Source organism: Mytilus californianus, unplaced genomic scaffold (genome assembly GCF_021869535.1).
Source record: "Mytilus californianus isolate M0D057914Y unplaced genomic scaffold, xbMytCali1.0.p SCAF_8, whole genome shotgun sequence".
Classification (NCBI taxonomy): Eukaryota; Metazoa; Mollusca; class Bivalvia; order Mytilida; family Mytilidae; genus Mytilus; species Mytilus californianus.
The window spans coordinates 88384639-88408509 of NW_026262734.1; the positions used below are offsets into that span (position 1 = coordinate 88384639).

A 23871-nucleotide genomic window follows, 5' to 3' on the forward strand; every position below is an offset into this window, starting at 1 on the left:
TTAAACTACATACCCTAATGATGATTGTGGACTAGTTTGGTCAAATTTGTCTTAGTAGTTTCAGAGGAGAAGATTTTTGTAAAAAATTACAAAAAATTACGAAAAATGGTTAAAAATTGACTATAAAGGGCAATAACTCCTTAAAGGGTCAACTGACCATTTTGGTCAAGTTAACTTATTTGTAGATCTTACTTTGCTGAACATTATTGCTGTTTACAGTTTATCTCTATCTATAATAATGTTCAAGATAATAACCAAAAACGGCAAAATTTCCTTAAAATTACCAATTCAGGGGCAGCAACCCAACAACGGGTTTCCTGATTGGTCTGAAAATTTCAGGGCAGATAGATCTTGACCTAATGAACAATTTTATCCTCATCAGATTTGCTCTTAATGCTTTGGTTTCAGAGATATGAGCTAAAAACTGCATTTTACCCTAAGTACTATTTTTTAGCCATGTCGGCCATCTTGGTTCGCGGGCGGGGTCATCGGACACATTTTTTAAACTAGATACCCAAATGATGATTGTGGACAAGTTTGGTTAAATTTGTCTTAGTAGTTTCAAAGGAGAAGATTTTTGTAAAAGATTACAAAAATTTACGAAAAATGGTTAAAAATTGACTATAAAGGGCAATAACTCCATAAGGGATCAAATGACCATTTTGGTCAAGTTGACTTATTTGTAGATCTTACTTTGCTGAATATTATTGCTGTTTACAGTTTATCTCTATCTATAATAATGTTCAAGATAATAACCAAAAACGGCAAAATTTCCTTAAAATTACCAATTCAGGGGCAGCAACCCAACAACGGGTTGTCCGATTCATCTGAAAATTTCAGGGCAGATAGATCTTGACCTGATAAACAATTTTACCCCATGTCAGATTTGCTCTAAATGCTTTGGTTTCAGAGATATAAGCCAAAATCTACATTTTACCCCTATGTTCTATTTTTAGCCATGGCGGCCATTTTGGTTGGTTGGCCGGGTCACCGGACACATTTTTAAACTAGATACCCCAATGATGATTGTGGCCAAGTTTGGTCAAATTTGGCCCAGTAGTTTCAGAGGAGAAGATTTTTGTAAAAGTTTACGGACGACGGACGCAGGACGACGGACGACGGACGCCAAGTGATGAGAAAAGCTCACTTGACCTTTCAGGTCAGGTGAGCTAAAAAAACACCACCTTATACTTTTTGGTAAGTATAACATTGGGCACTTAAATTTCAACCTACAGTTTTGAAGATGTGTATCTTAACGACAAAAAAAAAAACAAACGCCAATCCCGTAATGCATTTAACAAAAAAAGTAAAACGGAGCATAGCCATTAGCATTAGTTAAACGCAGACACAGAATCTGTATTCTATTCAGACTGATAATGTTTTTACTTCTCCATGGAAATATATGAAACTTGTCTTTTTTCGCTCCAAAATTTTGATGATATGTATTAATATGTGATTAACTAACATTCAGGGTTGTTTTAATTATCCAATTATTAACCTTGCTAAGTGTTCTTCAGACATTCGTCAAACACAATTTTGAAAGTCATTCAAATGTTGTTAGTTAATTATGAAAGACAGTGTTCTAAAAAATGTATTTAATGAATTCTATTTACACATAATAAAAGTCGAGATGCAAATTTATTTAATGAAGATATGTTGCTTTCATTTTCGGCAGATTTGTTTGAAGAGTTTTAATAAATTTCTCCCATTTATTTGTTTTCTAGTCCTGTCATGTAATGTTGTCATTTTAATGTTTTATTTAACATTGCCATAAAAGCGGGAGGCTTGGCTAGCCACAAAACCAGGTTCATTCCACCATTTTTTTCTTAAAATGTCCTGTACCAAGTCAGGAAAATGGCCATTGTTATATTATAGTTCGTTTCTGTGTGTGTTAAATTTTAATGTTGTGTTTCTGTTGTGTCGTAGTTCTCCTCTTATATTTGATGTGTTTCCCTCAGTTTTAGTTTGTAACCCGGATTTGTTTTTTTCTCAATCGATTTATGAATTTTGAACAGCGGTATACTACTGTTGCCTTTATCTAACTAAGTTTAAGTTGGTGGCATTGTTTTTGTTTGTATTTATTAAGTCGTTATAGGCGCACTTAACTTTTTTTTATCAATTTCAATCAATACGCTATTAAATGGCTTATTTTCAATTCCAAATCAAGAGTTATATTTTTTAAATCATTTGATGGTTATTGATCGAAATTTATATCATTAGTGTGAGATTAGAATAGAGAACGGAAAGAGGGAATGTATCAAAGAGACAACAACCCGACCAAAAGGCAGAAAACAGCCGAAAGCCACCAATAGGTCTTCAACCCGTTAAAAAAGTACCACACCCGGAGACGGGCATCTTCTGGCCCCTAAACAAATATGTATTCTAATTCAGCCAAATGAACGACACACCAAACTCCGAAACGTACAAATTATTAGCATGATTCAAAACATGTATAAATTAAATGGAAAGTAGGAAAAAATTAAATTTACGTTCAATGATCTCAAACAGGCAAATTTTCTTTAAGTACTTTCCAGGGTATGGTTCTTATACCGAATATATTAACCAAATATGAATATTCTAAGAGGTTCATGGCTGGCAGGCATTTATAACACGTCTCGTTAAGGTACTAAAAAGTTCCTGTATATGTGTAGTCTCAATCGGTATGTGGGAGAATAAATAGTAGATGTCAATAAAACGGCCTCCCAACCCAGGCCCTCATCATATGTATATACATGTATATTTATAACAAATATAATGACATATTGTACAAAATAGACAACATTTTCTGTGCATATCAATTTATAAATACATAAATAAAATACTTATACTTACCAGGAGGTGAAGTTCTTTTCGCTGCAAAAATTAAAACAAAATGTATTAACATATTCTTAACTTTGACTCGTGTACAACCGAGTCAATTTCTACCTTTCCCTACCGTTTCTAAAATCAGACATCAGGGACTATATTCGAATATATAGAATAGGTTTCCCTGAATTTCATTCACACGGTTATAACCTAAAAATGGTATAACAATATACAGGAATTAAAATTTAACGGAGTATAAATGACATACATTAAAGAATTGACAATAATTCTACGCTTATAAAAAATACAAAGTTCTTCAGCGCTGTCTATAGCTCTTGGTGAAAATTCAAATAAAATATCGGAAATTAATTGCAAATTTTTTGTAAAATTTTTATTTGAAAGAAATCCTTTCTTTCTGAAAAATAATTCGTAGCATAACTATAAAAAAAGAATTTTACTTTTCCTCAGGATTAATCTTCAAATTATTCGTAGTTTAATTTAAATTTTGACAAAATCTATCAACATTTCTGTTTTGAGCCATCCCTAGCTTTAGTTTTTAGTTTTGTAAAATATCAATAAATACGCACACAAAGCTGTCATATGCTGTTTATATAAACAAAAACTGACCAACTATTAAAAATGTTCCTTGTGTAAAATGACAAGGCGAAAATTACCTTTATGTAGATTGCCATGTGGGAAAACTGTCATGTTTGAAATGGTTCTGTTTATAATAATGTTTCATAAATACTTACCGTCTTTTTCGCACACTGTGCAACTTGGACATCCATTTACTATTTTTGGAGAAGATCCCTCCCCACATTCCAGATGGCACATAGGACATGCTACTACAATAATAAAATAAAAAGTGGATACTACATTAATCTTCTTGATGTTTGTTACAAAATTTCGCTAATTGTAATAATGTGTCACTAAGACAATATTTTGTTTATGTAACCGCAAATTTATATATGAATCCGATATCTTACACATAACGTGTACACAATTGGTTTCAATCTGATTTGAATACAGATCCATTGTTCACGGTTTGCTTATAAGGTTCAAAGAACACCATGTTATACTTTCTGTTTTGGTTATTATTTCATTAGGCACTTCAACCTTCAGTATAGAAGATGGGTAGCATTTCGACAATAAACAGCCGATCTCGTAAGGTATTGAAAATGAAAGTAGAATGGAGTGTTTCCAGATCCTTGTAAGCAAAACTCGGACATAATAACGCCTCGGAATTTTGACGATAATTATTAATATATGCATGACGAACATTTAGGGTTGTTTCAATTGTCCCATTTTTAACTTTGCTATGTTTTCCTCGGACATTGGTCAAATGCAATTTTTAAGGTCAAAAAGGCTTTAAAAACAGTACTCTGAAAAAAGGAATTTAAAGAATTCTACTTTGACATATTAAAAGACGCGTTACAAATCTATTTAGTGAAGATATTTAGCTTTCGTTTTCTGCAGATTCTGCAAAAGAATATTTGCTAAGTTGATGTTTTTGGCATTATGAGGTCTTTCCACTTTTCTGTGGAAAGACCTATTGTATTTGTTCTGATTATTATTATTATTTTTTTTTTTCCGCCAAATTTTGTTCTTGCGATAAATGTTTGTTTCGCAATATGTCGCTTAGATATTTCTCATATTGTATCGTATAGTTTATGCGCTTTTAAATTTCACCCTGCTAAGCCGAACCATTTTCTTTTTAAGAGTTATCTCCCTATTTACTGTTTATCATCTGTGTGCATCTCCTTCGTAACAAAAAAAGATATCGACAAAATTCTTTTTCTAAATTGTTTGTTACATCCTCAGGAATTTTTGTCTAATTTGGATCGAAGCGATCCAGTGAGATCTTAAAGGAGTTATCTGCCTTTACCAACTTAATTTGTCGTTATGTTTTTGTAACACGTAAACCGTAAGCCGTATAAAAAAAATTTGACCAAAATGTTAGTCTCGACATGATATAACTGGAAAGTTTTTGTCAAAATGGTACGCGTCATTGTTTTAGGGGTTCCATGCCACTGAAATAGTAAAATGAACAAAATGAACTAATTATAGCCTCAAACTTTGCAGCTATCATGATGTATACATGCATCTTATCTTAATTTATCAACCAAGTTCAACCATTCTCCACACCCCCCCCCCTTTTTTTTCTTTTTTTTTTCCTTCTACCTTGAGGAATCCCATTTCGCCTTGAAGTTCAGTCCTGTACATTTACTGTAAAAATGCAATCCTTCTGATGTACAAACTTCTTAAATAGAAACTCATTCCTGCAAAAATCAGCTCCAATTCATGTTCCCGTTAGACGCGGTCCGCTTGATTGAGAAATAAAATTCCATGACGTAGAAAAATCGTAAATATTGCTGAAATCCTACAATTAATTTTTTTAATCATGCACTAAAATACAAATCTGTGCTCCCGTAAACATGTGTACGTAAGATGCATGCATGATCCGTCTTCAATGACCTGTAAATAATAAAACCAATAGTGATCGTGTTTCTCCGATCAATACACATGTGCTCTGTTCAACGGTCTCCCCTGAAAAGAAATAATATTTAAACTCCAGACATATATATTTGAACGTCACGTGACTTCAAAACACCCTCGCGCGCGCGGACCTAAAATTAGAATAAAACATGCCATATCCAAATATAGAATGTGAAACTTCCAAGACAAAATGTTACTCAGTTTTTTCCTACAAGTTCAAACAAAATGCAAACACAGCACGTAAAAGAAACCACGAAGTACGAGTTCCAATAGAAAATAAGAGTAAATTTTAAATAAAAGAACATGTCAGGACTTTCATTCTTTAGGATATCCTTATGCTGTCTGTTTGGGAGTGCAAGATGTATAAGTACGCAGCCACGTCGTCGGTCAGAATATCAACTTTAAGTCCTAGGCCTCGCTAAGAGAGGGAGAGTGCCATGCAGACTTTCAATCAATCAATCAACCAATCAATCAATCAATCAATCAATCAATCAATCAACCAACTAACCAATCAACTAATCATTAAATCTGTTTAATACGGTGTCCAAGATCGCATGTGTTTCTTTTTCGCTTGTTTAAAGAGACCCTATCCCATGGGTTTAATTAGTATATCAGCCAACCAATCAATCAATGGGTTTAATTAGTATATTAGCCAACCAACCAACCAACCAACCAATCAATCAATCAAAAAATCAATTATTCATGTTTTGGAGGGGAAAGACCGTTTAACAATTGTTTTTAAAACAATTGATTTATATTTTTTGTCTGCATTTGCTTAATCGTTAAAGGAGCACTTAACATTTTGTTATCAATTTCAATAAATACGTTTTAAATTGGCGATCAACGGTTATATTTTCTTAATCATATGATAGTTATTAATCGAAATTGATATCATTAGTTTTGAAATAAACATGATTCAAAACATTTATCTTTTTGTTTAAAGTAAGTTACAAAAATTAACTTTACTTTTAATGATTTCCAATAGGAAGATTAACAATAAGTACTATCCAGATTGTCTGGCTAATACTGAACATTTAAACCAAACATGAATATTCCAAGTGGTCAAAAGAGGGCAGTGCAAGCACGTCTTGGTTCAGAACTATTAATTTCCTATATACTTGAAATATCACTCAGTATGTGCGAGAATACATAGTAGATGTACATATAACAGCCTTGCAATCCAGACCCTTATATGAATATATATGCAATACAAATATAATGATATATTTCACAAGATAGACAACATTTTCTGTTCTTACTAATTTATACATACATATATAATATACTTTTGCTTACCAGGAGGTGAAGTTCTTTTCGCTGCAAAAATAAAAAATATTAACCGCATTAATATAATATTTTAACCTTCAAATCGTTCACACACAAGTCAATTTCAGCCTTTTCCTACCGTTTAAAAAAATCAGATATAAGGGACTATGTGGAATGAATATATAGAATACATTTCCCCTGAATTTCAGACACTTGGTTTGAAAAATATCACCTTATAATTATCATTTCATTTCAAAAATTGTATAACAATATACAGGAATTAAAATTTAAAGGAGTATAAATGACATACATTAAAGAATTGACAATAATTCTACGCTTATAAAAAATACAAAGTTCTTCAGCGCTGTCTATAGCTCTTGGTGAAAATTCAAATAAAATATCGGAAATTAATTGCAAATTTTTTGTAAAATTTTTATTTGAAAGAAATCCTTTCTTTCTGAAAAATAATTCGTAGCATAACTATAAAAAAAGAATTTTACTTTTCCTCAGGATTAATCTTCAAATTATTCGTAGTTTAATTTAAATTTTGACAAAATCTATCAACATTTCTGTTTTGAGCCATCCCTAGCTTTAGTTTTTAGTTTTGTAAAATATCAATAAATACGCACACAAAGCTGTCATATGCTGTTTATATAAACAAAAACTGACCAACTATTAAAAATGTTCCTTGTGTAAAATGACAAGGCGAAAATTACCTTTATGTAGATTGCCATGTGGGAAAACTGTCATGTTTGAAATGGTTCTGTTTATAATAATATTTCATAAATACTTACCGTCTTTTTCGCACACTGTGCAACTTGGACATCCATTTACTATTTTTGGAGAAGATCCCTCCCCACATTCCAGATGGCACATAGGACATGCTACTACAATAATAAAATAAAAAGTGGATACTACATTAATCTCCTTGATGTTTGTTACAAAATTTCGCTAATTGTAATAATGTGTCACTAAGACAATATTTTGTTTATGTAACCGCAAATTTATATATGAATCCGATATCTTTCACATAACATGTACACAATTGGTTTCAATCTGATTTGAATACAGATCCATTGTTCACGGTTTGCTTATAAGGTTCAAAAAACACCATGCTATACTTTCTGTTTTGGTTATTATTTCATTAGGCATTTCAACCTTCAGTATAGAAGATGGGTTTCATTTTGACAATAAACAGCCGATCTCGTAAGGTATTGAAAATGAAAGTAGAATGGAGTGTTGCCAGATCCTTGTAAGCAAAACTCGGACATTATAACGCCTCGGAATTTCGATGATAATTATTAATATATGCATGACGAACATTTAGGGTTGTTTCAATTGTCCCATTTTTAACTTTGCTATGTTTTCCTCGGACATTGGTCAAATGCAATTTTTAAGGTCAAAAAGGCTTTAAAAACAGTACTCTGAAAAAGGGAATTTAAAGAATTCTACTTTGACATATTAAAAGACGCGTTACAAATCTATTTAGTGAAGATATTTAGCTTTCGTTTTCTGCAGATTCTGCAAAAGAATATTTGCTAAGTTGATGTTTTTGGCATTATTTTTGTCTGCATTTGCTTAATCGTTAAAGGAGCACTTAACATTTTGTTATCAATTTCAATAAATACGTTTTAAATTGGCGATCAACGGTTATATTTTCTAAATCATATGATAGTTATTGATCGAAATTGATATCATTAGTTTTGAAATAAACATGATGCAAAACATTTATCTTTTTGTTTAAAGTAAGTTACAAAAATTAACTTTACTTTTAATGATTTCCAATAGGAAGATTAACAATAAGTACTATCCAGATTGTCTGGCTTAGACTGAACATTTAAACCAAACATGAATATTCCAAGTGGTCAAAAGAGGGCAGTTCAAGCACGTCTTGGTTCAGAACTATTAATTTCCTATATACTTGAAATATCACTCAGTATGTGCGAGAATACATAGTAGATGTACATATAACAGCCTTGCAATCCAGACCCTTATATGAATATATATGCAATACAAATATAATGATATATTTCACAAGATAGACAACATTTTCTGTTCTTACTAATTTATACATACATATATAATATACTTTTGCTTACCAGGAGGTGAAGTTCTTTTCGCTGCAAAAATAAAAAATATTAACCGCATTAATATAATATTCTAACCTTCAAATCGTTCACACACAAGTCAATTTCAGCCTTTTCCTACCGTTTAAAAAAATCAGATATAAGGGACTATGTGGAATGAATATATAGAATACATTTCCCCTGAATTTCAGACACTTGGTTTGAAATATATCACCTTATAATTATCATTTCACAAAGACCTACCATTTTTGACGCATTCTGTGCAGCTAGGACATCCACCTTCCATTTTTGGTGAAGATCCCTCCCCACAATCCAGATAACAATCGGGACATCCTACTACAATAATATAATACAAAGTGGATTATACATTCATCTGTTTCACATACTGTGTCCTCATTTAAAATAAATTGCACCTTGACATAGAAAACAAACAGGTACTACATGTAGTATATGATTTACAGATAAAGCAAAGAAACATGTCCACTGTTCTTATATTTAAAGAATCCACGACATCATTAAACAACAGATCGCTTTAAAGACAACGATGTTAATTTCCTTTAGCCAACTTCGGATACCGATTATTACTGAATTAGTGTGCAATGTCAACAAATGCATTTCGAGTTTCATATTTTAAATGATGTCATTCTTTGACAATATTTTCTAATATTACTGATAACATACATATAACATGTACACAATGGGTTTCAATTTGATTGACATACTTATCCTCTATCCACGCTTTGCTTACATGGATTATTATTCATTTTGGTAGATACGTCAACAGAGTATAAACGAAGTCAAAGTGTTCTGTTGTCACAGTCTGTATCCATTAAGTCGTTACAGTTTTTATACTTTTGAATATGCACGTCGTTAAATGGCTTATTTTTTTTTTTTAACACCTGATTCAAAATATCTGGTTACATTTTCTAAATATTTTGATAATGTTTGGTTCTACATTGGTATCATAATATATAAATAAGAAGATGTGGTATGATTGCCAATGAGACAACTCTCCACAAGAGACCAAATGACACAGAAATTAACAACTATATGTCACCGTACGGCCTTCAACAATGAGCAAAGCCCATAAGCTTGATATTAGCATGGTCCAAACATGTTAAAATTGTAAGGTAAGTACAAAACAATAAAACTTAACTTTGAGTGATATGATTGGCAGAGTGGCTATACGTTCTATCAAGATTGTCTGGTTCTTATACTTAATATGAATATTCCAAGTGATTCAGAGCTAGAGGGTAGTAATAGCACGTATCGGTTCAGTACTATTAAGTCCGTGTATATTTGTAGTATTAATCAGTATGTGCTAGAATACATATTAGATTTTACATAAAACATCCTCCCCATCCAGACCCTCATAAGATATGTATAACAGATATAAGGATATATTTGTTAAGATAGACAACATTTTCTGTGTTTGTTATTTTATAAATACATAAACGAGTTACGTAATCTTACCATCTCTTTTAACTGCAAAATGAAAAATATAAACCGTATTAACAGATTATAACCATGAAATCATGTACAGTCTAGTCAATGCTAGTCACATAGTACCCTTCACTACCGTTTACAAATTCAGACATCAAGGATTTACAACAAGTATTTAGAATAAATTTCCACTGAATTTTAGTCACTGCATGTGGGTTGCAAACCGAACTTGGTTTAACAATATCCTGAAACTTTAATATAAAAGAGTGCCAATGATATACATCTAAGAATCTACGCATATAAAAAAATATACAAAATGTTTTAAAGTTATTCAGCTCTATCCATAGCTGTTGAAGACCGTTCTAATAAAATAGCGTAAATTGTACATGTTTTTGTAAGTTTTTGATTTAAAGGATATCCTTTCTATCTGAAATATAATTCGTAGTATTTCTTCCAATATGATTTCGATTTTTGTTATGAATATCCTTCAATTCATTTAACTTAAATACACTGAATCTACCAAAATCTACCAAACATTTCAGATTGGAGCCATCACTAGCTACTGGAGTTTTAAATTTTATAAAATATTAAGATATTAAGAAGTACGCCATGATATTGTTAAAAGCTCAAATCACGCACATAAGGCTGTATGTAATATGCTGTAAATTTAAGCAAACTCTGGCAAACTTTTTAAACATTGACCCTTTTGTGAAATACAATGGGGAAAATGACCCTTGATTGAAATGCCAGGAAAATAGCACTTCTGTGAATTTCCTTGGGAAAATGGTCCTACCTCTATTCAATGAATGTCATTACTTACATTTGTAAAATTGAGAATGGAAATGGGGAATGTGTCAAAGAGACAACAACCCGACCATAGAGTAGTATTAGAAATGTACTCAGGTAAGCAACTATTGCATTAATACAACTCTAGATGTCCTGCTTCATATACCGTTTAACCGGAAATATCTCTTTATTTTATAAAAAACACTGCAGCTTTTTTTTTATCGCAGATATTTTTTCTAGCGAAATGGATTATTGTTAAGATACAAATATATTCAAAAATGGTACCAGGAGAAATCTGCATGGCTATCATGTTATTGTTGCATTCTAACTCAATACTTTTCAATACTGATTTCTTATTTCCATCTTTAAAAGTCGTAACAGAAAATCAATCCTTAAACTTTTACGACAACTACAAGAATAACATTCTAAGGGATATAACCCACTGTGGACTGATATTTCTGACGGAGTTTTTTGTTAGTTTCGTTACGAAACAAACTGGTTTACGATGAACTTTACTGAAATATGTAACAACTATAAGTAGCTTCCTGTAGCAATGATAACATTGTATACACTTCTTGTCGCTAGCATCCTTTTTGTGGTTGCACTGTGCACGTTTTTGTATTGTGTGTTTTAGTTTTATGACATAGATATAAAAAAGCAAATAGGGATACCATATGGATGTAAAACTGATTGACATGTAACCCATCACATTTTGTGTCTATCAATTCAGGCTATGTGGATCATATTTTGTTCGCTGTTGTTTTTCTTTGTTTTTTTTTTTTTGGGTTTTTTGGGGGTCGGATGTTGGTGCTTAATGAGATGTACTGTGAAGTTTGGGTTTTTGGATGTTTTTGTTTTTGCTATTTCTGTGATCCCCTTTTTGTATTATGCTACTATATCATTAATCATTGCATGAGAGTTTCAAAAACCTGTGTAATTGTTCAAACTAGATCATAAACTGTTAACTGTATTTTAAACAATACATGTATATCTTTATTCATGAAATTTATGATAACAATTTTCATTTGTAAAATTGTAAAAAAAGATTTTTTCAAAAGTGATTGATATACACTAGCTGTGATTAAGAAACAATATCTAGATCGTATCTACATGTAAGTGTTCCAAACAATTTAATAACTTTTACGATGTTTGAAAGTCACGACTTTTGCTTGGCACAAAACATACGGGTCTTTTCAAATAGTATATAGTCTAGTACCTTAAAACATTACAAGATCTCCTATGAGCGTTTGTTTATCGTTCGGAGTATGCTCATCTTGAAATAATATTTGATCACACAAAGTCAATAGATAGGTTTATAATAAAAATGAAGTACAAACCATCTTTCACGCAAACATCACACTTTAGACATCCTCTTTCATCTACAGGTTTTGTATATCCTCCTGGGCATCTACTTGCACATAAACCACAAGCCATTCCTCCTACACAAGACTACTTAAAAATATTTCCTTTGTTCTAACGCAAAAACTCCTCCAGCAAGGCCATGAGGAATTGCTACATAAATCGACACTACACAATAGAATTTAGAACGGAAACGGGGAATGTGTCAAAGAGACAGCAACCCGACCAAAGAGCAGAAAACAAGGCCAACAATGGGTCTTCAACGCAGCGAGAAAATCCCGCTTTTCCTGTCATCATCTCAAATTGTTGGGTCTGTAAGTACGCTATCAATCAACACTACACCAGTTTTCTGTCCCCATCACAAATTAGTTGACCAATTCCGGTGCGTCTATATCACACATTATGAGAGACTTATTTTCCGGTGTCTGAAACACGCACCGCATGAATGCAGGAGACGCTTACCCTGTGAACCCTTCCGAGAGCTTGATCCGTTTTAAGCTTACGCGATTCCCTAAGTTTTTCTTTTAATCTTGGTTTGTTAATTCAAAATTGATTTACATGTACGAGGAGTTTTCATCATTGGTTAAATGGGGTTAGTCTACAATGAGACGTCACCTAAGAACACAGCCTACTAAAAGGCTCCTAGAGGTGTCTAGAGTCAAACATTGTATAAAAAGGGCTATGTTTGACCAAAAGCAACAATAAAGTTTATTAATGACAAAACATATTCAGATATAAATGAAGACAAATACGGATAAGGTTCCTCTCTTGTTACAGGCACATTAACATAATTAGGACAGGGTTAAGTTAGTTCTTTAAAAGATATCAACCCTCGCCATTTTTATCTCGCTCAACTGTGAACTTATTGACAGATTGTCTCCACTCAAGCGATGTAGACCTGATATTTACTCTTGTATATTGTTGACCATCACATGCTGCTGATCTGATAAGACTATGTTTCAGTGTGACCTTTTTAATTTCATTTTTTTTTCTTCAATCTATTCTCTCTTTTTTTTATCATTTAATCCCTTGACGTATAGCCCAAATTTTGCGTTTTATTCAAGAAGATATTTATATTTTTTTTATTTAAATAATTTATCTTACCATCCCGCTTCTCTATGCTGAAATAATTCAAAAACAAACTGTTACAAACAATCGTTGCTATAAAATATATGGCCGTTACAAGTTTATACATATTGAATCAACCAGAAATACTTAAATATAGATGCATTATAGAACCTAAGTGAGAAAGCTTATTAAATTGCTCGGAATAAATTATTTCTAACAAGCAACAGCTAAGAAAACTTTAGTGACACACTATTCTGCTTAGTATAAAATTATTTCTAACAAGCAATACAAAATTAAGAAGATGTGATATGATCGCCAATGAGACCAAATGACATAGTAGTTTGAACCTATAGATCACCGTACGACCGTCAATAATGAGAAATGCCCATTCCGCAAAGCAAGCTTTAAAAGGCCTGACATGACAATTGTAAACTTCAAACGAGAAAGCCTACGTCATATTCACGGTTAGTTACTTTTTTTTAAATTGAATTTGTATCGGTCCTACAAAATTCATTTGAAGCGCAGGCGTATACAGTTCTTTTAAAAAAGAAAGCTTGTTTACCAAAACATCAACAAATCTTGGCACACCGACAACTGTGATTGATTGATTGATTGATTATTGTTTTCTTTATCATCCAATGGCAAATATTACATGCATAGTCAGGACCTTAAAATATTAACAATGAATACAATAGGTAAGTCTTGTAAAAGGGGTCGTCCCGGATGAAGGTCGTGAAGTATGGAAAACAAGGGTTTATTGCATAGGGACAGACTTTTTGCAATGAGAAACCTACGGACCCCTCAAATCGTTTTTGGAAGGACTCTTAACGTGCAGAGAGCGTGGTACTCCCTCTTAACAAGGCATCTGAGTTAACGTCCCTATTCTGACCGGACGTGGTGGCGTACTTATACATCTTGCACAGCCAAACGACGTCCCACTTTGGCAAGGGTTTTACTGTCGGCAAGAAGAAAACCAAATGTGACCATGCACATTTTTATTCCCAAGTCACCCTTTCTAGAAACAGAGATCGCACAGACGTTTTAGCGATATATGCCAGCATCACGATAAAGAGAGGGAAACAGTGTTGCAGGTAGACAAATGAACTCAAATTAGTCCCAAAAGCCAAATGTGAACGCAGGCAACCAATTAATTACTATCACGACCGTACTATAACGTGACTGTACGACTACAAATTGTAGAAAAAGGATGGAAATTGTGATTGTGAGTATGTAGAAGAAGTAACATTCAAGATTTAAGCATTAACATATTAAAATAAGTACGAAATGAGAATTTACGGAACAAATATTCACTATAAACAAATCAGGTCAGCCCAGAATAAATTGAGTTTGTTGCCGTTAATTACGCTCATTTGAATTCTAGAAATAACACGAAACATATGTTTCCATTGCTTCATATAAAATAACTGCATGTTCAGGGTTTTTCAGTTTTCAAATTTAAACATGACTTTCGTGGATACTGCCATTTTTTAGTAAAATTCTGATATATATAATCGGATACTGATCGATGGAATTGATTTTGGATGTTTTGCGTGTCGTTGGGTGGCTGTCTTATTAACGTATGACCCACATACCTTCTATACATATATGAATAAGTATTATTCTCACGATGTACATGTTATATGAGGGGCTAGATGGGGTTTATAGAATAGAGAATAAAGGACAAAATCTGCAGAAAAAAATCACCAAAAAATAAAGAATAAAGAAATAGGAAAAAAAAAAGAGTAAAGAATTATGGGCAATAATATAAAGAATATAGAAACAGGACCTAACTATTTAAAGAATAAATAAATGAAGGATACCCTAAACTCCTCCCCCCTCCCCCCCCCCCCCCTTCCAGACCCGGAAAGACAATTTATGCTATGCATGCGGTCAGATTTTTAACTAATGTCATAAAGTGCGAAAGTTATCAAACTTTGGTGCTAGTAAAACAAAATTTAAAGCCAAAGGATTCTATGTGTACAATTTCTGGTCAAAAAGAAAATTAATTGATCTGTGAAGATTGAAAATTTTGAATCACTGCTGTTAAATTTGTTTCCGACTACAATGTTCTCCAAATGGTTTTCCGTTGGACTGCTTTGCAAGCGAAAACAAAATATTGTTACTTTGCAATTGCTACAAATTTATTGTGCTGCACCCACTACTTTATGTTTAAAATAATAGTTATGTGCATGTTGCACCGACTTTTTTAGGAGAAAAAAAATATTTGTCGATTTCTTATTTCAACGCAATAATTTCCATTTGGAAAAAAGGAGATGGTATCATAATAAATATTTTACATTTTGTAATAATTTTGTTCAAATCGTAATTGAGAATATCACTGCAATATCAAAATGAAATTAGTTCTTAAATAACTTTTTGCAGTGGCAAGATTGTTCGCCAGGTTTTCTGTCACTATTTCTTGTCCCTTGTTGTAATTTTCCATAAACAATAAATTTTACACCAGGGGACTTGTTCTCTGTTGTTATTCAAAAAGAGTGGCAGCATACCAAGGGGGCATTCAAAACTCATAAGTGTTCAGCCAAACGATAAACTAACAATGTCATGGCTAAGAAAGAAAGACGGCGGAAAGACAAACAAGTTTTTGAAACACTGCAGCATAGAACACTTAGGGAGCTACCATTTGATTTTATGGGGGGGGGCTAGGATGAAAATTTTTGTCCTGCCTTTTTATTTTTACCTCTATTCGGTCCTGCCTTTTTATTTTTCACTCTATTCGGTCCTGCCTTTTTTTTTTTTTAGTTTATCCTGACTTTTTGTTTTACATAAATTGTCATTCTGCCTTTTTTTTTGCTAATAATCTCATCCTGCCTTTTTTTTTACTCAAAAATCCTGTCCTGCCTATTTTTTTCAAATTTCATCCTAGCCCCCCCCCATAAAAATCAAATGGTAGCTCCCTTAACACTGAGCAACACGAACTCCATCTAATTCTTTGGTCGATACCAGGTGCTCCAGAAGGGTTCGAGGATTAATCGCGATTATAGAGTAAATTTATCTGTAAGGATGTCTGAACATATTCCGAGTTATTGAAAATGCATATAATCATATAATTATCTTCAGTCTTAATTATTAAATATAGATAAATGGTCCTACCTTGCATCCAGTGCGCTTTTTCCAAGCACCTGTAATTTAGAATAATTATGAGTACAGCAGCAACACAAATATACATGTGAATCGTTTACTTTAAAATATAAGGTGTTAATAATTCTTTAAAATCATGGCTTTAGCTATTGTTGTATTCAAAACTTGTCGACATATATCTGTTTCACACAAGGTTTTCAAGAATTATACACATAGCAACAACAATGAATTGTGAAACCAAAAAACGAATAAAGACACATTTTCTTAAGGTGTGTGTGTGGTTATTTTTTCTTTCCTTCAAATTATTGTAGTTCATTTAAGTTCTTGAAAATGAAGGTGCTGTTGGGCAAACATTTCATTTAAAAAAAACTTAATGAACACGACAGCCAAACAAAAAACAAAAGTTGCCTTGTTCATCAATTTTCCTCTCGATTTTTATTTTGAAGTTTTTCAATCCCATATACATTTCAGTGATTAAATTAAATTCCCATTATAAAAAACAGATGGCATAAAAATGATATAGAAGATTTCAAATTGTAATCGCCAAACATTCTTTACATGAATTTTACATCAAATCTAGTCACGTTTTAAAATAAACTTTCAAAAACTATTACCAAGAATGCATTTATTTCTAAAAAAAAACTCATACATACCTGAGACACGAGGACAACCAATGCAACTGCAAACAGAACACGTGACATCTTTTCCAGATATTGAGAATTTCTCGAGTGATGTGCGGCTTGTATTTCAATCTATTTATACCAATGCGTTTATGTTAAATATAGCAACATATCACCAGAGGTAACGGTAGTTAGATTAACAAATTTCCTGGAGCTTTTACTACTATCATTATGTGTCGCCTTAAATAATTTATTCATATGTAAATCATGCAAAATGCTTAAAAGCTATACAAAAGGTTATCAGTTTATTCAATTTCCTTTTTCCATTTCCAATATAGAAATTTAAACAGTTGTCACAAACCGAGGCAATGTAGCAGTTTCAAGGTTAACGAAAGTTGCTGTTTCAATGTAAAAGTAATATTTCATATTATGTAGTTGTGGGTTGGTTTGGGTTGGATTGGGGTTTGGGGTGATTTTTTCATAAAAGATTGTACAACTAATCTTCATACATAATCGATCCAAGTGTCATTTTTAAAAAGAGAGGTCGATGTACCCTTTTTCGAGCTATTAAATGATTAAAATCAGTCGAAAAAAAAATCTTTCCCCGATATTTCACAGTTTGACGTCGCGAAAAAAACACATTTTACATTTAATTTAGCAACGTCATTATCTCCCCTTCAACTGTGTTGAATGCCCTTAAATTTTAAGTGATAGGAATTTGTCCTATTTTTTTATAAAGAAAAACATATTTGACAACAAAGAAAAACACTCAAATTCACCTAATACTATACATGTTGGGAGAAAGTTATTTTTTAGTCGAAGTCAGTTGTATAATTATAGAATGATATGTTGTCTGATGGCTGGTAGTTCGATGTTTGCTAATATGTCAAACACAGATGTTACATGCCTTGAAGACAATGCATGTTTTATTCTAAATTTCTAATTTAGATATTTATCCCTAGGTCATTAACATTTGTTGGTTTTAGTATCATCTGCTGCAATTTGTTAAAAATATATTGTGCTCAGTCTTGTTAATTTTTTTTTCAGGATTGGAGACTAGTAATTACTTTGGAAATGTGTTACTCTTCATTTAAGACAAAATTTTAATTTAGTTTCATATACCAGTATTCCCTCTGTGTACATTGTGTATTTACTAGTGAACATTTTATGCTCTGAATATTTCTGTTTTTCATTTATTTATTTTAATTTACATATCATATTCAGACGTGCATGTGGGACGCAGAAAAAAAAAACGTTTTCGACATGGTTGTAACATATCGAGTTTTTTTTTATCTGTAAAGTGAGCATTTACCCGCATAGTTTGATAAATTTTGTCAATTTGACAAAACCGGAGATTGCTACCCCAGGCACAGGCACAATTCTTCTTAAATTGTTTTGACTTTTTTTTCCTCATATTGTTAGATATCGGAACCAATCGTAAATGGGTAATGACAGCTTGGCATCATTGTCGAAGATGAAGCGTTTCAGCTTATTAACCTTTTACATTTTGATCGCTTTTTTGTAATCACTAATGTAACTTGTGAATACATGTGATTGTCCTTCAGAATCTTATTGGTCAATTTATGTTGAATGGCTTCTTTACTCTGTATTTAAAGCAATAAACATGCTGCCAATTTTAATAAATTCAATGATCACAAAAATAAATCAATTTTGCGTGTCGAATTCCATTCAACTCCGTCATTTATTTCGTTTTCCAACTAATTTGATTTGAATGCCGTTTATTAGTCTAATTTCGACAAAATATGGTATACTAAATGCGTATGGCATACAAAATGCGTATGGCATACTTAATGTGTATGGCATACAAAATGCGCACGGTATACTAAATGAATAAGTCTGGTAACTTTGATGAGTTTATACGAACGCCTTACTAATTTTAATTTGTAAACTTTAGGGAAACATCCCTGAGGCTGATGTTCCAAATGTTGTAGCCTAACCCTATCGTTTCAACTTTCATGCAATCACCAATTATGCAAAGTATTATTTAACCCCATGTTTAAAATAAAATATATTATCACGACAAGCGCCTCTATTTAATAACCGCTATTTTATTTTTTTTTTTTATTTGGGGGGGGGGGGGGGGGGGCAGGGGGGGGGGGCGGCGGAAGGGGGGTTTTCTGTGCAGTGTTTTGTGGTTTTTTGTTTGGTCAACTTTTTTTTTTTGCTTTTGGTGTTGTTTGTTATTCTTTAACTTACAACTTTATCGCTAGCCCCGGTATCTTCGACTTGTTTGTACAGATTAATATGACTGTATGACTGTTACATGATACAACAAACAATCCACCATTGAATGAATTTCTTATAAACGACTTCCGCACGTGGCAGGTGCGCTCGACTCCAATTGAAATTGACTGAAATTGTCAGTTTTCATACCGAAGGTTCTCTCCGGGCAAGCCAGTTTCCTTCACCAATAAAAACTTACCACCGCCAGATAGCACAATATTGCTGAAAGTTGCGTTAAACACCAATCAATCAATCAATCAATATAAACGACTTCGACCTTTCAGGAAAAAAGAGGTATGATAAGGTCTCTGTTTGACCTGTTCTATTCGAAAATCATGAAGATATTGGTTCTACTTTTTATTATCATATTGGCATTTTTGACAGTGTCAAAGGTGAAAGGTCAATGTGATCATATTATTATAGAAAAAACAAAGGATATAGGGTATACATCCATGACACAAAATCAGAACATACACAGCAAAAAACACACAAAAAGCAAGGGAACAACGCTTTTGTTGCTGTTCTTCATCTAAATGTCACAGTGAGGCCTTCAACACGGTGCAAAAGAGAAATAAAATAACTGTAATATTGTATATTCTCGTTTACAAATAAATTGAAAAAAAAATCAAGGAATATTTTTTTACCTAAATATGAAAGAAAAAAAAAGAGACCATGATGACATAATTTTTCAACACTACATAGCAGAGTGTGGTGCTGTTGTTATTAAATTATCTCTGTATCTAGAATTTACTATTACCACTACATGTACAACCTACTAGGCTGAAGCTATCAATTAATAATTTAATTTTGGATGTAACGCGTCTTCTGATTGGCTGACGTTGTTTTGTTTATCAGCTCATAGACATAATTTTGTCATGTGACCGTGACGTCATCAACGTTTTTTCATGGTTTACTCCGGTTTAAAATGAAATTTAGAATTAAATTATAAGAAATGACTGTTATATTTTTTCTGTCTATGCGAAATAACATTAAAAATGTGGTGCACACTTTAAAATAACCCGCTACGCGGGTTATTCAGTGTGCACCACATTTTTGATGTTATTTCTTCATAGACAGAAAAATATTACAGTCATTCCTTAAATAGCTTCAACCTTGCAAAGACATGGCACTGAAACTAAAGAAGACGTACACAACTATGAGAAAACTGTTTAAGAATTAATTTCATAGTTTTGGTGACAACGTATTCATGCAACTTGACCACTTTCTACATATCAAAGCCACATTTTTTAGCAAAAAAAAAGCATTCAATGTGCACTTAGAAGATGAATTTTAACCTACGAAAATAAAAATGTTTCATTTTTTTGTATAACAAGTAAGAATTTTACGAAAAACCATACATGTATAAAACTGCTCATATATCTAGAATCATGTGCAAAACAGTGTAGGCCAGACCATTGATTGGCGCGCTAAAATATCCCATTGACTGGGTCAGATTAGGTGAGCGTTCGTCTGTAATGCCCACAACTCACGACGTATTTATTATAAACATTTAAACTGTGGGGTTGCCAAAGGGTTTCAGTATATATACGAACTACAGTGCACAGTATATTATATACATATTTTATTTGCGATCATAAAATGTACGAAGTCGTCCATTACTATGTAAATTAGGTCGATTAAAAAAAAAGCTGAAAATGTTTCTGTTGCCAAGGGTTTTTCACAAGTATAGTAGTTAGCAGAAAAGTTCACCAAACTATACATTTTACCTATTCAAAAACGTAAATGCAAATTCCACAAGGCTTGATCCAAATAGCCTTTTTATTGTCGAATAACTTGCAAGTACGAAAAAGACAGGACAGAAGTATATTTTGTCTATATGTTTTGTGTACGCACACTTTTTAAAGTTGATCATGCATTCGTTCTAAAATATTTTGACCAGAAAAAAGTTAAAAGATGACATAATTGGACATGCAACCGCAATTGTTAAATCGCTTTGACGTCCGAAAAAAAAGATAATAATCAACACATGCATTGTAACTTTTAAAGCCATTTAAATCCTTCTTTTTTTTTGCTGAAAGAACGTGCGATATCATAAAAATTGATAATCAAAACATAACGAAAACACAAGTAAAGAACGTTCACTGAAATGCAGTCAAGTTTAGCGATTGATAATTCATTGATAACATTCTGGCGTATCACAAACAAACAACTTGTAACGTCTCATTTCATTGGCCGAAAGATTTAAATACAACAACAATTGTTGTGTGCACGTGAATTGACACAGGTGACCGACAATGGAATGTACTACGTTACTACGAACGTAAAAAACAATGATTTGTGGTCGAAATAATTAAATAAGTATTTTGTGAATTTCAAATAGTGGGGTCGAAATATTATACTAATAATTTGTGTTAAGTAATATTCTTTATGCATGCAGCACTTGTACCGCACTATGAAAAATATAAGGATAAAATAAAATACATGTGCCGCTTTTATACGGATGAATGTATGAACCACTTTAATTTCTTTCATATTGACGCTAGGTTATTATCCTGACAATGTCGTAGTTACTTATAATAAGGATCTCAAAATACTGATCCATTTCAAATTTATGATGGGTTGCACATTCCTCTTTTATTGTTTTCATGCTATAAAACGAAAATAAAGTAGCTAAGCGTTTGGTCATTCAGAAATGACGTGTCATAAACGAGCAAATTGTCCCCGAAAGATCGTACCATGTGTGCACGTGAATATAGATGTACTATGCAATGTACTATCATGGTCACCACGAAATTCAAATGAATTCAGTGAAGGCATGTTGGTGTAAAAAGGTTTGAAATGTTTCATCGGCGAAGATTTTATTTTTGCATGTGTGGAACTAAAAAATAAATAAATACTTGTGAGAAATGTCGTAGTTTATAAGGAACTATATAAATGTACTGTTTTCGATTTTAATTGGTTGAAAATTTATCCTTTAATTTCATACCGTAAGAATAGAGCTTTGCATAACATTGTTGAACTATCCGCCAAAGTAACGTGTGGCATGCGTGCGTATTAAAATGAAATACAAAATCATACATGTATGATAAACTTATAAACGAAATATTAAGAAATTAAGGATGACTACTGTAAAAGTATGTACAAAAATGGAGTCACATTTTATCAATACATTTAGTGAATAACCACACTGTTTAAAACTGATTGTTTTCTATGCAACTATTTAAATATTTACAATATATAATTTTCAACCGAGGATAGCAAAACAGTTAATTATAAATTAAGAAAGTATATCGCTGGAGTTTATAAAGTACATTTCCTTCCACTGTGCCATGGTTTGCCATCTCCATTTTTTCTCTAAACAAAGCATGGCTGGTTACATGTTCTGAATTTACTTAGAATTTCGGGATTTTTTTTTCAAAATCAAGTAAACTAAATCAGAAAAAAAATCACACTATCCTTAAACTTATGAAAGAATATGAATAATGAACATGACAGTTTATAACACAAACCCATTTACTATAAAAATCGAGCAATATCTTTAGTATGTAATTTGGTTATTTTTGTAGTTAAGTACGGTTTCATTTCAAGTACAACGTTAATTCATCAAGTCCATTGAATAAAAGATAAGGCAGGGTGAGCAACTTGACAAAAAAAGGCAGGATGACGATTTATGTAAAAAATCAGGATAAACGAATAAATATAGTCAGGACCTAACAGACTGAAAAATAGAAAGACAGGATAGAGATAACAACTAAAAAAAATGCAGGACAAAATGTTTCATCCAAGTCCTTCACCCCCCAATCAAAATAAAATGGTAGCTCCCTTAATCCAGGACCAATTGAGAGGAGACAGTTGAATTAAATATTTCGACGTGACTGTTAAGATTAAAGTTTAAAATTTTATATGCACATGTATAAAAGCTAGAATTGCCATGGGATAATCAAGAACACAATCATGTTCGGGAATACGACGATGGAAGTTTTTAACGACCTTGACCGGCTACGTGAATACTGATCAGTCCATTCAGCTTTATAGTACGCGTGTTCTATTTTCGCAGGTGTGAGGTCGAAGGTTTGAATTGACCAATGAAAACGATCGTTCCTTAACGAGTTAATCTAATAAAGTTTGTTTGACTGATTATATGTTGCACGACCTTTCGCTAAGCTTGGCCGCAGTTCAGTGTAAGTATTCAATATAAATCAAAATACAAAGGTTATTCCTGATTAGTTTTTCGAATTATTTTATTTAGGCGTTGAGACCCTTTGGTGACCTCACAGTTTAAATGTCTATAATAAATACGTCGTGAGTTTTGGGCGTTACAGACGAACGTTCACCTAATCTGACCCAGTCAATGGGATATTTTAGCGCGCCAATCAATGGTCTCGGCTACACTGTTATGCACATGATTCTATTTTTATGTACAGCATCGTGCTATTTTTCTTGTGACGATTTATTTTATACTTTTCAAATATATACGTGTATTAATTGATTGATTGATTGATTGATTGATTTATTTATTGATTGATTCATTCATTCATTCATTCATTCATTGATTGTTAGTTTTTATGGTGGAGGAAGCCGGAGTACCAGGAGGGAACCATTAACCTTTGTAGGGAAAACTTACAATCCTAGTCAGA

At 32.5% G+C, this 23871-nt stretch overlaps 1 protein-coding gene across 1 annotated transcript in view; it reads right to left on the reverse strand.

Annotated features, from left to right (window-relative positions):
• The window catches only part of LOC127712193 (kielin/chordin-like protein), a 42196-nt gene extending 22816 nt beyond the window's left edge, over positions 1–19380 (reverse strand). Inside the window, exons 1-10 of the mRNA XM_052218492.1 lie at positions 19314–19380; positions 17063–17161; positions 16422–16450; positions 13347–13363; positions 8898–8990; positions 8667–8687; positions 7362–7454; positions 6598–6618; positions 3558–3650; positions 2833–2853 (exon numbers count right to left, since the gene is read on the reverse strand). Of these exons, the coding sequence (XP_052074452.1) occupies positions 2833–2853; positions 3558–3650; positions 6598–6618; positions 7362–7454; positions 8667–8687; positions 8898–8990; positions 13347–13363; positions 16422–16450; positions 17063–17161; positions 19314–19337 (511 nt within the window). The 5' untranslated portion in view covers positions 19338–19380. The remainder of the gene's footprint in view (positions 1–2832; positions 2854–3557; positions 3651–6597; positions 6619–7361; positions 7455–8666; positions 8688–8897; positions 8991–13346; positions 13364–16421; positions 16451–17062; positions 17162–19313) is intronic.
• Between the last annotated feature and the right edge of the window lie 4491 nt (positions 19381–23871).